The 15,762-nt window shown below is 37.2% G+C and overlaps 1 protein-coding gene across 1 annotated transcript; it reads left to right on the top strand.

The window, feature by feature from the left end:
- Window positions 1-3,157: 3,157 nt before the first annotated feature.
- Window positions 3,158-4,523, top strand: LOC108140748. The gene is made up of 2 exons (XM_017263729.2): window positions 3,158-3,269; window positions 3,338-4,523. Exons 1-2 carry the CDS (start codon window positions 3,267-3,269, stop codon window positions 4,418-4,420), a joined length of 1,086 nt encoding a protein of 361 aa, XP_017119218.1. The 5' UTR covers window positions 3,158-3,266; the 3' UTR covers window positions 4,421-4,523.
- The last annotated feature ends 11,239 nt before the right edge of the window (window positions 4,524-15,762 follow it).

Below are 15,762 nucleotides of genomic sequence, written 5' to 3'. Positions count from 1 at the left end.
ACTTCCTCAATCAGCCCCATTTTTATGCCCATTTTCATCCCACATTCACCCCCATTTCATCGCTTTTAAACCCAATGCAGATGGCGCCTAAAGTTTTGATAAGATTCTTTTTATAACCGCTGTTCGTCATGTTGATGGGGCAAAGTTGAAAAAATAAATAAAATTAACTATTTTTAAGAATCATGTATACTTTAATATAATAAGCAATTACAATTTAATAGCATATAACACAAGAACAATCAAACGTTCTTGCAAATATGGCAAGGAATTGAAGTAGACCCACGGTAATTAATAGTCCTTTACAATTTAACTTCTTTTTCTAGGGGCCTTTGGCATTGGGAATACGTTTTTCGGCTGCGATTGAAGAACCCGAAATGAGATGAAGTAGAACTGGAAACTGAAGAGGTGGAAGAAGTAGCAGCTGATTCAACTAATCGTTATATTCCACACTCGAATACACTTTACTCAACGACCCTCGACAAGGACATGGCCTCTCTTAGTCCTTTTCTTTCCTTTCCCCTAGTTGCTCATTGTTTGCTTTGTCCTTTGTCTTTCAACTTTATTTACACACTGAGAAAAAGGGTGTTTGGGAAAGGGTTGCTGTAAGTTGTATTCGTGCCTATGGGATACTATTATTTTTTAAATCTTAAAATATAAATATAAATGTTATATATTATATTATATAATTGTTTATATTGCATTATTTCCAATAATATTTTTTACCTTATTCAAGGTGGCCAACAGGTCTTATTATGTGTATTTATACATAATTAATAACGATGAATTTTTTTTATTTTTATAAATAAATCATTTTTACAACTCCATTATTAAGTATTTAAGGCTTTGCTGGTAGTGTTTGCATTACTAATATGTTATTATTACGGAAGCCAATAATATTTATTTAAACTTTTTTTTTTGCTTGCAATTATTTTCAAAAATATGTTTTTTTTTTTATAAAAGTTTTACGAAGAAATAAAACGAGTACCCAATGCATTTATTTGAATCTGTCTTATATTTTTTTACTGATTACAAAAAGAACAACAGGTCAGCTGATTGGGCAGAGACTGAGCTTTTGTTTTCAGTGTGCCTGACATGTCAATGTACACACACAACACTCAAATGCGAAAGACGAACACGCAGTTGAAGATGGAGAATTTCATAAATTTCCAGATGTGAGCAGCAAGGCAAGCAAAAACAAAATGGCAGCTGCAGCTGCTGCTGCTTGGTCCGATTTGGATGCGGATTGAGATTTGGCAAGCGCCGCTCCTTGCCTTATATCCTGGCACATCCTAACGATGTGCTGAGTGGTCAATTGTCTGTCCAAACACCACCATCACCATCACCATCGCCATCAGCAACACCATCTACCCCATTTACCCCATCCAACCAAACAAGCTGGCCAAACAATTTGCGTAAAATTGTTTTTTTATGCATCATCAAGTTAAATTTTATTTTCACATTGCCTTTTGTTGGCCAGGCTCACATCTGCATTTGCCATTTCGGTGCTGCTAATTGTTTCTGGCCAAATAAATCTGTGCGCCAGACAGCGATAAATCAATATCATATATGTCCGATATACTATACATACATACATATATGGCCAGACCGCACTGTACCGCAAACTAAAGTGCAAACACATGCCATATATGTTATGGTGAGCACAATCAACGCTCGAATTAATCCATTGAGGAATCAAATCGTTTCGTTTGTTAATCAATAGAAATTCAATTGGATTGCGGCCTTTGGCCTAATCTGAATTACCATTAAACTGCATTGCATTATGGCATTGCGGGTAAGATTTGAAATAAGTTCCTCCAGATGTTAAGATTCACATTTACATATATGTCTAAAAGCTATATCAAATTGTACATTCCAGAAAATGAGTATTTAGTTAGATTTTAGACTTTATTAAATTGGAAGCTCAAACTTATTTAAATCTGTTACTTAACAAATTATATAAAGTAATTTAAGCTTCAAATAATTTCAAGATAACTAAGAAAACTATGAAATCTATTTAGGTGCGTTCTCAATATAAATAAAAGAAAATGCTTCATTAATTTTCCATGCACACTGTTATGTAGGCTTAAAATAACTTACTATCAAAGTGGTTGCCCCAATGCCGCATGCATTGATGTAATTGAAATGCAAACCTAACTGGCTTTAAGCACTTGCCATATGACTTCGTCCCAACTTTAGCCCACAGCTTAAACCTCAAATGGAACCGAAAGTAGTCGTCGTCAAGCCAACAGCATGCAAAGTTCAGATGATAAACAAGTGGAAGTTATTGCAATGATTTTCCAATCTGCCGCCGCACGCAATACGGCGGAGGATTCTCCGGCGGAGGGACTGGGACTGAGACCGACTCCGGGGATTATTACGGCGGAGAACCCCGACTGCGTAACTTGGGAAGTTGCAGACGACGGTTTGGGGAGAGCCAAACCTGTCGCATTGCATATCACAACTGATGGTGATGGCGATGATCATGTGGTTGATGTTGATGTTGCTGAAGATGATGATGATGATGATGATGCTGATGATGATGATGATTGTGGTGCGGTTGCCAAGCATGTTAGAGCAAATCCTGAGCATACAGTGCCGAGCAAATCGTACAGTGATTCCCATAGATTTAATACGCAATTTAACTGCATTAAAATTCGGCATTTTTTTTGTTTATAAATTTCATGTTAGTTATTTATCAAACTAGTTTTTTTTAGTTCTTTTTGACTTATTAATAATTTGACAGTTCAGAATTACGCTTTTTATTTTATTAAAATCAGAAAAACGATATCAATTAGCTACCATAAAAACTATCGAATAATTAAGCTGCTATCATCATCAATCAATCATCATAGCTTCAATGTTTTTAGTTTTTAGTGTTTTCAAGAATATTTAATTTTTGCAATAGCTGCAAGGGTATATAAACTTCGGCTTGCCTTTCTTGTAATTTTTAAGATCAAATTCATACAGACCCAAGCCAGTGAAAAAAAAAGTTGGCAGCCCGCAAAGCTAAATTAACATTGCAACCATCTGGCATCCCTGCCGGAAGAATCACATTTTGGCGCTGCCACCCCGACTTTGCAAGTTTAAAATAGTCATGCAATTGCAGAGAAAAAAAAAAATGAAATTTGTAAATAGTGCAGGACTGCACTCATGGTGGCTCGGCAACTCTTTTTCTCCGGCCACAGTGTTCTATTTTTTGACGGACACAACGCATGCGCGCATGCGGACACTTACATTTTTCCAGGAAATTCAGCTGTTAAACAGAAATGGTAAGCAGTGACGCCTAGGAACACGCTGTCCGTTTTATATGCAACGTGTTCGTTAATATATTTCACAGCCGAAAAAAAGCAAATTGAAGAGAGCTTCTAAGGCTAAGAGGCGCCAGCCAACCCAATCGAAACCAATTGATCCACAGGCCGGCATTTTGAATCCTCATTTTACACGTTCGAGGGTGCTTCCTGTCTCCAACGGAGTCGAGGAGGTACCGGTCTTCGCCCTCTGCTATCACTCCGTTGGAGAGCTACCAGAGTCGGAGCTCAATGCCCCGGGGAGCAGGAATTGCCCTCGCGGAGATGTCATGCAGAATACTGATTCAAAAGTGACCGAAAATAATGTCCACCTAAGTGCCTATCTGGAGGAGTGGCGCCCCGATTTGAAAAGTGTCTTCGGCGAGAAAGACGATGTGACATCCGCAGGTTCTCAGACCATTCCCAGCACAGCTAAATACAAAATGCCAGATCAGTTCCCGATAATGGCCACAAACCGGGACTCAATGAGCTGCCTCAGCCAAAACGGTGCCTCTGGCATTCTCCTCGCAAATGGGAAAAATGGTGATCCCTTGTGGAGTTCCATTAGCGGATTCTTGGCGACCAGGGATCATGGATACTGCAAGACAGAGGCTCCGCGGAGCGTTTGGCACCCGGACAACCTCTGCGATAGCGCCTTGAAGCAGATCATGGACTACGAGCACCCAGATGCCAGCGCAAGCCTGGAGGAAGTGGAGCGTTTGCGAAACATCGAGGCGATCTGCATGCGTCTGAGGGACCACGATGTGCCGGGTCCGGCCGGTCTGATCCAGGGACCCGTAAGCTTTGATGAAATCTTCGAGGTTCTGGGAATGGAACAGGAGCAGCCACAAGCTGAACACATCGCCAACACCAGTTCCGGCACGCAGGTTGCACCGAACAATTGGAAAAAGTTTGATTACGAGACCAAGGGAGGACGAGGACAATACCTCGATCATGTTAATAAGGTCACTAAGATGAAAGCGACAAAGGAAGATGATTTCATTGATGTCGAGACCATCTCAGAGGATGAAAATCCAGTGGAACCGGCTGGCGAAGAAATAGACTCCAACATCGATCTCGGCCTCGACTTCGACTTCAACTTCGACTTCAACATTGACTCCGACTCCGTTTAAAAGTAAACGACTTCCCCCGGACTTAAAGTAAATGACGATCTTATTCGTTTTTTTCTTATTTTATATTCCGTTAAAAATTAATATAACATATTTTTGTGTTGATATCGAAAATCACAAAGTTTGTAGATCTCAGTGTAAAGATTTCAGTATTTTAATAAATTATTGAAACGAACTTTTGGTGTCTATATAAAAGTGAATTTATTTCCCTTCGAAATAAATTTATGTTTTCAGTTTTCAGTATTGAAACTGAAGTATTTGGTATTTATAAAAATAAAGCTCTTTAAGAGAAATCTATATTTTAATTGACACTGGAAGAATATCTTACAAGTGGAAATTTCATATAGAACTGTATAGGTTTTTTAATGGTATTTTATTTCCATTCAAAATTTGAAAATAAATGTGTAAGTCTATTATAATCTATAAAATAAAAATATTAAGGAGATTCATTTTTAAAATTGAACGATGGATGCAAATTTTACAAGTGGTTTAAGTCTTCAGATTATTAATACACATTGAAACCCTGTCTTTAAATATCTATGAAAAGATATATTTCGCATAATTTGTTGAATGTAATCTTGGTTTAAAAGTGGCACACCTCTGCATTGAAATTTTGATTTTTAATGTTATTTCGATTTTTGGTCAATTTTTTGATATTTCAAAAACGCAAAAAAATGTCCGAAAAATGTATTATTTAAGTACTCAGTAAGCTGCTTCGCGATAGGTATAATAGTCCATAATCTGGGTTAACTTGGCCAAATATGGTGACCATTAATCCATGATCCATTATTGTTAACCTAAAACTTCACGTATTGAGTTTCAATGACTTGCCCTTAGTTCTAATATTTTTTTTATGCTCCCACTGAAATCCATGGAACGTATGCTGCGGAATATACAGGTGCTCCGCGCACTATACTTGGGCTTCCCACGAAATGTGTGTGCGTGCCCGAGCATCTGGCGGCTTTCTGCTACAAGACCGCAACCATAAAAGACATCATAATCGTAATAAGCCGAGGCCCAAGAAAGGAACTCCCAGGATTGGCGAGTGCGGCAAAGTCCTGGCCGGAAAACTGGCTGTCGGGGGAGTGGGAGTGGGAGTGGTAGTGGGATTGGGATTGGGAAAACAGCAAACGGAAAACGGCAAATGGCGACAATGCGGTAAACTTTGCTTAAGCATATCGTCTGCTCCACTGCAGCCGGCTAAAGCCAATTTCAGTCAGAGTGGGTGGAAAGAAAGGTGGGCGGGTGAGGGCTCGGCTTAGGTGGCAAAAAAAAAATGTAGGATGGGTTGAAGGAGGGAAATGGCTGGAGATATGGACATCGCATCGTCCAACCGCAACTGCAATCTGAAATCCGAAATTACCAATCCCGAAACTGGCATCCATTTTCGGGCGTCTTTGCGGCACGAACGAGAAGCGGAGAATCCGGAGTCCGGACACTCTGTCCCTCCGTCCGTCGAAGAGATTTGCAATTCACGTACATAAACAATGACAGCCCGGCCACAGTAACTGCAGAAGTGGATGCAACAGCTCTTGGAGGCGGACGATTACACTGCAACAAATTAGGCAAACAGTGTTTGATGTCGAATTTCGTTTGGCTTTCTCGGTTTTGTTTAGTTTCTGGATATAATACAAATATTTGTGTGCTTAATAAAAGAAGATAAGCAAAATAACAAATATTATTTTGAGAACTCTTTATTTAATTCAGAAATTTTAAATTTATTTTGTTTTATTTTGATGTTAAGTTTAGTTTCTCTTAATGTTTTGTTATTTGGATCTACATTTTTTTGCTATAACATATATAAACAGTTTTTTACCTTAAATATTTTGTCCAGATAATTACAAAATGTAGTATTAATTTAAACAAGTATTTGATTTGTTTCTTCCCTTAAAATGTAAAGTAGAATGTTTAAAAGAAAAATATTAATTTGGTATGGCTTACGAACTATTAACGCTTTTCTCAGTGCACTGAGAGAATTGGAGTTAGTAGTGCTGGCCCGGTGGCAGCGACTGAATGAAAATGAGAAGCATTGGCCGAGGCAATGGAAAATCGGGAGGCAACGCCAACATTGCATGTTGCATTGCAAATGGAGATTATTTATGGAACATGTATGCATACACACTCGTGCGTTTCGCTTGCATTTGCCCGGGCCTCATTCTGCAGTTGTGGAAAATTCACAAAAGTCTGACTCGCCCACGCCTGAGGCACTGTAAAAAAAATCATGGATAACTATTAAAAACTATTGTACATTGAACATTTGTAATTATTTTATGAAATTCACAAATTAGTTTTGATAAAATTAATAAGTTCAAAGATTCCAACCTCTTAACAAATTTCAATTTTATTGTACATTTTATAATTAGTTTTGGGGAACTAAAAAAAGGCTTAGGTGTTTAGAGTTCACTGAAAATGAACAATTTGTAAGCATTAGCAAAATTAAGGTTTATAATTGGTGAAAAAGTATTTATCTGTTTATATTTATGGTTGGATTATAATTATTTTTTAAAATTCTTTTAAAAATCTGGCTTAATTTTTGTGGTGTGAGAACGTGGCAGGAAGTGCTGCAGCGGTTGCTGGAATTGCAAGTGTTGCTGGTGTTGCTGTTGCATCTGCAATGGCGATTGGAAGTGCACGGTTGACAGCGACAGCATCAGTGGCGCTGCAACGACAACCCATAGCGGCACTTTGCGGCTTTATGAGCTGCCTGGGCCTACAGGACTTGGGGCTTACGAGTCCTGGGGTCCTTCATTATCTAAAGCTAAAAATGCCGAGCATGATTGGGGGGCGTGGCACAGACTGCACTTTGAGGAGCTGGAAGGGCCGTTGAGTAAGCAAATTTGCCGAAGAGACCACAGTCACAAGGACATTAAGTTTGAAAAAAAGGGATAAAGTGGGAAACGAGTTGCCAAGTTAACATCCAAACACAATCAGAGGTGGTGGGGAAAAAAATTGATAGTGGTACGTCATTAACGAGGAATGAATGTTCAGTTTATATAGCAAATGTAAAGTATTATTAACAATAATTTATAAAACATTAAACAAATTACCACTAAACGTCTACAATTCAGGAAAAATTAGCTTTAAATCATTGGATTAAATAAATAGAATTTTAAATAGGGTTTTTTACCACTCGTAACCTAATAATATTTACCTAATAAATATTTAGCGTAAAACCAGGATTTAGGACAAACAAAGAGTGTGTCTTTCCATGAAATTCTATTTAACAATTTAATTCATAATAGTGATTATTAACAATAATAAATACAGGGAAGTGCATTAAACAAAAATCCAATAATAGTAAAACTTCGATATTTCCGAAAAAAATTTAATTAAATTCAATTAATTTTATTTAAAATAGTCCTATTTTACCACAAATACTTTGAGGAATATAATAATACCTAATAAATATTTAGCTCAAAAATACCATTTCATTTTCAGCCATAACCCGTTTTATTTATTTGCGAAATAAACGGCCGAAATTGTATCTGGAGAATGTATAAATAAATATATTTCGATGGGTGCCAGAACCCTCGACTCTGGAGGCAATCTACCGCAAATCGTGGGCGTAGCCACGCCCCCCTGGGGCCTGGGAATTCTCCGTTCCATTCGCAGACATTAGGCGGACAATAAATTGCGGCTTTGCCGGCGACATGAAGATGCTTTCTCGAGTGGCAAAAACAATCAGCGCGGGGGTGGGGCGAAAGTACTCACTCGAGTACAAGAAAACCGGGACAATCTGCCGCTGCTAGCTCACAATTTATTGTTCATTTATTCGCATTTAGAATACATACTTGCTTACAATATTGAACGACTCAGCGAGCACAAGGCCCCCCTTTCCCCACTTTTCCACTGATTGCTATAAATTTCAAATAGATTTTTGCATGGCGCTGATTGCATTGGCTTGTCCGGCTCCTACTCCTGGTCCTGTTTTTTGTCCTGTTTCTGGTCCTTGTACTCGCAGTCCTGGCCAGTCATTCGTAATTTCCCGAAACCGAATGGAAAATGAAATGGCGGCTCCCTCATTTCCCACTACTTGCCCTCCAGCAATCATCATCCAAAACAATGTGTACTTAATTTCCTTTTCAAAGCTGCTCCCCGCGCACTGTGAGAAAATTAGGCTAAAGATTTGTGAAACCCTTGAAACTAATACAAACAAATGTATCTGATCTATACGATTTAAAAAACTGCAAATAAACTTTGCTTAGAATCCAAACATATTTCTAACTTTAAATAAAATTTGCAAATATATATTTGAGTATGTATTTATTTATTATATTAAAAACTGCATTATAAATATTTTTTAAAATACCCTATTTAAATTGTAATAAAATGTAAAGATGAATATTACCAAAGAAATGTATAAAATCCAAAATTAACAACATTGGCTTCCTACTTTAAATGAGAGGAAATTAAAAAGGATGAGAAAGTAATTCCTAGCAGATTAAACTTCGTGCAGCCCATTTATATTAATATTGTAGCAATCTTTTTTGTAATGTATCCTTTATTATTCTCATTTCATTTTGTTTCGTTCCATTTCATTTGAACCTCTTAATGCTTCAGCGGAAACTCGGCGCGTGTTGAATATGAATCATGCTCTTCAAGTGCTTTCCATATTGATTGGACTACCCACTCCCACACCCACTCCCACACCCACTTCTACCCATTTTTCACCTGTCCATCGTGGCGCTTATTTTCCCCTTTTTGGCCATTGACCATTATTTGCCCTGCTATTGGAATGCAGCCGGGAGCAGCAGCTTGGAGCCACCGGGAGCATCAAATATTTTCCAATTTGGATTTCGCCCCATAATCCCCATTCCCATTCCCATCCATCCATCCATCCATCCTCGTCCTTTTGCGAACAGAGTTGGGTTCTGAAGTACATTAATTTTCCGACGAGGGGATGGCGGAATTTTGAGAGGCACGCTCGCTTAATTAACATTTGCATGCAGCTGGGCCAATGGGGCATGCAACAAGTGGAGCCAATGGGGCCCAACCTTTGAACCCAGTACCTGGGGGCTGTTTAGAACCCACTTTTTTAGCCCCCTCACTCAAAATCCTTTCTTGCCGCGACCAATTTTTGGGATAGCCAAAAATGTGGATACCATTGCAGTTCAGTTGTGTTGGATACACACTATTACCTACCTTTTTTAATTTCAATAAAAAACAAGAAAGAAAGCAAACTTCGGCAAGCCGAAGTTCATATACCCTTGCAGCTATTGCAAGAATTAAACATTTTTGAAAATATTAAAATTATAATTTACTTGCGTATAAGTTTAAAAACATTGAAGCTATGATGATTTGCAGCTCAATTATTTGATAGTTATTTTATATATTTTTATTGTTCCTATGGGAGCTATATGATATAGCTTTGATGAAACTTAAACCGTAAATTGGAAATATTTAACCATTACAAAATGTCGAAGAACTAAACAAAAAATTAAAAAACAGAAAAGTTATAATATTTTTTCATTTATTTCTCCGATTGTTCCTATGGGAGCTATATGATATAGTCGTCCGACTTTGATGAAATTTAAGCCGTAAATCGAAAATATTTAACCATTACTAAATGTCGAAGAACTAAACAAAAAATTAAAAAACAGAAAATTTATAATTTTTTTTCATTTATTTTTCCGATTGTTCCTATGGGAGCTATATGCTATAGTCGTCCGATTTTGATGAAATTTAAACCATAATTCTGAAATATTTAACCATTGCTATATGTCGAAGAACTAAACAAAAAATTAAAAAACAGCAAAGTTATAATTTTTTTTCATTTATTTTTCCGATTGTTCCTATGGGAGCTATATGCTATAGTCGTCCGATCCGGCTCGTTCCGACTTATATACTACCTGCAATAGAAAGACAACTTTTGGGAAAGTTTCATGCAGATAGCTTTAAAACTGAGAGACTAGTTTGCATATAAACGGACGGACAGACGGACAGACGGACAGACGGACAGACGGACAGACGGACAGACGGACGGACAGACGGACAAGGCTAGATCGACTCGCCTAGTGATGCTGATCAAGAATATATATACTTTATAGGGTCGGAGATGTCTCCTTCACTGCGTTGCAAACTTCTGACTGAAATTATAATACCCTCTGCAAGGGTATAATTATTGACCTGTTTCATATCAATAATATATATTTTACTTGTTATTATGTATGAATTGTAAATATTTTCTTAATACATTAATAATATAACATAAATATATACACTAGCTTTCTTAACAAAAAATATTACTCAATTTCTTTTTTCAAGGGGTATCATTTAGTTCTGTGTATTTCGCTTTAATTTCGGTATGTGCCAGGCATTCTAATTACATACAACATAAGGGCCAGATTTACCATTTTTACGCGGCACGCACATTGGAGTTCGTCCTGCCCAAGGACCTCTCCCCCAAACCTGCCTCTTTTTTCACCAACCCCCTTTTCCATATCTTCGCATTCATTAAATTTGTGATTTTTCCATATTTCCCCATCGTTCTTTAACTATGCTAAGCCTGAGTAGATTTGAATTTGAAAAAAAAATAAATATGGAGTGTAGCCATATCATGGGGCACAGTTCATGGTGTGAGGGGCGGGGTTTGGAAATGTGGGCGTGGCAACGCGCAAGCTTCTTTTTTTTGCGCTTCGCTTTGCCTGTGTTTATGCAAATATTTGTATTCCATTTGCATTTCAATAATTGAAATTTTTATTTCTTCAGCTTTCTCGCTCTCGCTGTTCCGCATTTATTATGCGATTTTCTGGGCAAAAAAATAAATGTAATTTTTGTGAACTTGATTAAACATTGCGCCGGGGCACATAATCCACCATTTGTTTGCCAAACTCTTGACACAGATGCGAGGCCATCGAAATTGCCGGATAATCCCCGCCCCGCCCCCTCCCGCACTCATTTTTCACCCACAATTCAATTGCGTTTTCATAACTCAAGGGGAAAACTTTTCGTTTTACAAACGATTTTGCTGTGATCGATAGGTCAAGAATATTGGGCTGAAGTAAAATAAATAATAATAGAACTGTAATAAAGTGAATTAAAAGCAATGATGTAATGAAAACATTTTTTTTTAATGCAAAAATTTATTATATGTAATAAGTTTTAATATAAATGTTTTAATTTACATCAGTTATTTCATTTCTGTCAGTTAATATTCCCTAATTTCCTTTATAGCAGAATGTCAGTTAATATTTCCTAATGGTAAATGGTGGTAAAAGTATATTTTAAATATTTTTATTATCCTTATTACTAGATTTTTTTGTGATAATCTAATCCAATTTGTAATAATTATAACAAAAACAAAATTAAATATCTCAAAGTGTGCTTGTCTAAACAGAAAGCCCTAGGTAAATTCCGCATAAATATGCAATACTCCTGGCGAACCTGATGTGCATAGAAAAACCAAAATCGAGGTCTATGCTTATGTCAATCCAACCAGGAAATCCCATTGATGGGGTGGTAATGTGATCCCTCCGATTCGGGAGGCACTACCCATCCATTCATTCATCCATCCATCCATCCATCCATCCATCCATCCACCCAGGCAACCATCGACCCGACCATCCATTTATCAATCTATCCATCATTATCAGGCCACGCACCTCCAGCGGGAAGCTCCTGTCTGTTCGTCCTTGTCTCCGCGGACCTCGTAATTGACAGGCAACGCCGCTTGATTAGTGACAGCCGAAGTGCGGAAAATGTGGGCGGGCGGGAAAATGAGGATGGGGAAAACGCTATGATGCAGTGGCCATGTCTCGTTGAAAGTTCGCTGCGCTATTCGCTGCGCTATTCGCTGCCATTTTTGGGCAACCACATGCAAAATGCAACGCTTAATTAAGCCACCATTAAAATGCGTCCCAAAAATCACACAGCTGTAAAAATGAGTAAGTAAGCATAGGGACACTGAAAAATATATCGCAGGATATTTAATTCTAAATTAGAATTTCTATTATTTTTGAAGTAAGCCTAGAGAAATCTATAAAGATGTTAGAGCTTTCTCTATGTGTGTTTTCAAAAATATAATACAATTCTAATAACATAACATAACTCTAAAAATGAAAATAAATTAATTACATTTTCAGAATATCACAATATTTTATTAAAGTCGAAGTCCAGATCTTAGTGTTCTTTATAAGTATTAAAGTCTTAAGCCAATGGAACATACAAATTTACAATTAAACAATATAAAAAAACATTTTTTTCGTGTTAAACTTTTTTTTTATTTATAGTTTAGATTCTATTTGATTTTAATATCACAAATCTCCGTGTATCTGTGTGTTGGCTGATAGTGACAATATTGTTTGACGTTGCGTTCGGGGGAGTTGGCTTATACATATATATACATATATATATCCATATAGCATACCGGTGGTCGCCCGCGGCACACACAAGCAGTGCATGGCAAGCAGAGCGGGACAAGCAGTGCAGCCATATATTGATGTGATTCCTGTTGCATAATTCATTTTTAGCCAGCTTATCATGTGTGGTGCATCATCATTTTGCTAGATGACAGAAGTGAAAAAAGGAATGTTAGACATACAAGTAAAAATCCATCTTCCACACAGGGATCAACTGTCAAAATCAAAATCAAAGGGGAAAAAAAATGTATTAAATTTGTTTTGTATGCCCGCTTTAAATCAAAAGTCGGTAAATGCCTGCAGGATATATACTTTTGAGGGCGGGGCGCTGTTATTTGAGGAGCTTTTAACGAGATTACATTCAGCTCACAAGAAGAATGATGGGCGAGTGACGTTGCATATTTTTAGAAGTAAATAGAGACTCAAAGGCATTTCGAACCGATGGGGAAGCTAAAAGGTATAGGGTTCCAGTGGGCTTTTGCTTTATAATTTTTCACCTACGCCCCTCGTTTTTTGTGTGGGTGTCAGTCATACAGAAAGACTTTTAAGGGCGTATCTCCACTTCAAAGGGTCAAAGGTGTGTGAAATGCAAATTAAAAGCCAGCAGTGTTATTGTATATAAAACTTATAAACCAAACGTTGGATTTTATTTATCATTACATTTTTATTTTACTTATCTTATAGATTTTGCCACAAACCTTTGATGTTAAAGTTTATTTAAGTTGAAGCTCAGGACAGTTATTAAATTATGTTAAAACATTACTGGGGCTTATCCGTTCCTATACCGTTTATTATTAAAAACAGAAGCGGTATGAATTGGTACCCATGACATCTCATATTTGTATCCTCTCTTTATTGAATTCTTTAGAAAAATATTCGGCCAATATCCGTACATACATTTTTAAGCTCTATGGTTTAATTTCGTTTGCTCTCGCGCATCAAACTAACTAATAGGAAATGGAAAATGGTGTTTTTTTTTTGTTTTAATTTTTTCATTTTGCAGCTTTTTGCAAGCGGTCATGCTTTGTTGCTGTTACCGTCGGTCGTTGGTAGTTACCAGTTACCAAAATGGGCAAAAACCACCGCCGGCATTTCATAATGCTGCCTGCCGCTTATGTTCCAGCAAATAAATGAGCGCAAAATAGAGGAGCGGTACACAGGGAGAAATTTAGAAGCAAGTTTTATTGCTAATTCAATTGACTTAATTCCATTTTATATTAATATAAGTTAATCCATAACATATATATATATATATATAGATATGTATTTCCTTTAATACAAAAATTTGAATGCCAAAATTAAACGGTTCAACTCTCAATTTGAAGAATTAATCAAAGCACTTTTGATGAAGAATTTAGAATAAATAAATTGTTCCAAAATATAAAAACATATTTATCTGATAAGATAAATTTGAAATTAACATCTTCTTTAAATATATATTTTTTGGTTTCGGGAGGGTCAATTCCTCCCTGTGTTGAAGCGAGAGGAATGGGGCGCAGAAGGTGCTTTTCTGCGCGGCGGCTTGTGGTCGGCGCTTTTGAAATTAAGGAGCTGGGGAAATGGTGGAGGTCCTTCGTCGCCATGGCGAGTTACACAATAAAAAGGCCAATTTCTGTGGCGGCGGTGCAGCTGGGCCGTTTTGTCTAAGCCAACATGAAAATTTGCTTGAGCTTTGCCATTAACAAACAGCCGGCGGGAAAAAGCCAAAGTCGAAGCCAAATGCTTGGGACAACATCCTTCCCCAGTTTCTCCCTCTTGTTCAGCCGATAATACAATGTATAATTTTTGCCTTTCTTCAGTTTTCTTTACATATTTTGCCCTTTACTTGGGGAGTATATTGCGTTCTATTGCCGTTTGATAAAAAAAATAAATAAGAAACGTAATTTAAAATTAAAACTAGAGTGGAAAAATTATTATTTATTATTCTTACAAAATATATCAGAAATTTATAAACATGATTAACGTTCAAATAATTGATTTGCTAAATAAACGGCCTTTTTAGCTTAAATTCTCATTTAGTAAGTAGAAAGGCTGCAAAAGTAGACCAATATTTTATAAAAATATTTTAACTTCTTTCTATTTTATTAAATTGGGTTTCTAAGAAAGCATTATAAAAAATTTGCTTACCTTTTAGAATGATTTTTAACATTTAATTTAACATGTTTATTCAAGGCACCATTTTCTGTTGTTCTATTGTATCAAATTTTAAAATAAAGGTAATTTATGATTCGATTTTGCATACTTGAAAATGCCCACTGGTTTTCCAGTCTGTTTTTCGTGGTTTTTTTCACGTTTCGCCGTGGGCATTCAATTAAGCGGCTCGTTGGGTCCGTGCCCCATTACCCATTGCCCGATGCCCTTTACCCTCCACCGCCCCCTGTTGCTGGCCAAATATCGCCCCGAGCGGTCGGCTATTAGTTTGGTACGTTGTACAATGGACTATGGCAAATGCGGATGCCTGATGGCCGATTGCTGCCGTACCTAATTAAATGCAGCGCCCAAAACTTTGTAATTGCCTGCACGCAAGATGGCGCCATTGGGACTTTCATGGGTTAAGAGGTGAGTGGGTAAGAGGAAATGATGTTACATAAAGTAGAAACCCGTGTCATCGCCGCTATCACCTCGGTTTTGCCATCCAGACAATGGACACTGGATTGTGGTCAGCCATTTTCCCGGCTGATTGGCGGTGATGGATGGATGGATTGCATTCGGCGGCCAACTTATTGATTAAACGCATGGAACACTTTGCCAGAATGGAAATTGATTGCTGGCCACATGGCATTTAAATCCTACTTCATTGATGACCATCATGGATTCAATTAAAAATTAAAATTGCAGCTGTATTTAAAACAATATTTGATTTGTGCGAGCGCTCACAAAAATACAAACAAAAATAGTTCAGAAAATGGTTAAGTAATTACAATGATAAAAAAACTTTTTTGCATTACTATTTATATTTATTTGATTTGATTGCTTACAAAAATGGTT

The sequence above is a fragment of the Drosophila elegans genome, unplaced genomic scaffold, assembly GCF_018152505.1.
Source record: "Drosophila elegans isolate 14027-0461.03 unplaced genomic scaffold, ASM1815250v1 contig_149, whole genome shotgun sequence".
Lineage (NCBI taxonomy): Eukaryota > Metazoa > Arthropoda > Insecta > Diptera > Drosophilidae > Drosophila > Drosophila elegans.
Note: the sequence above shows the minus strand (reverse complement) of the source record. Positions and strands in the feature narration are given on the sequence as shown.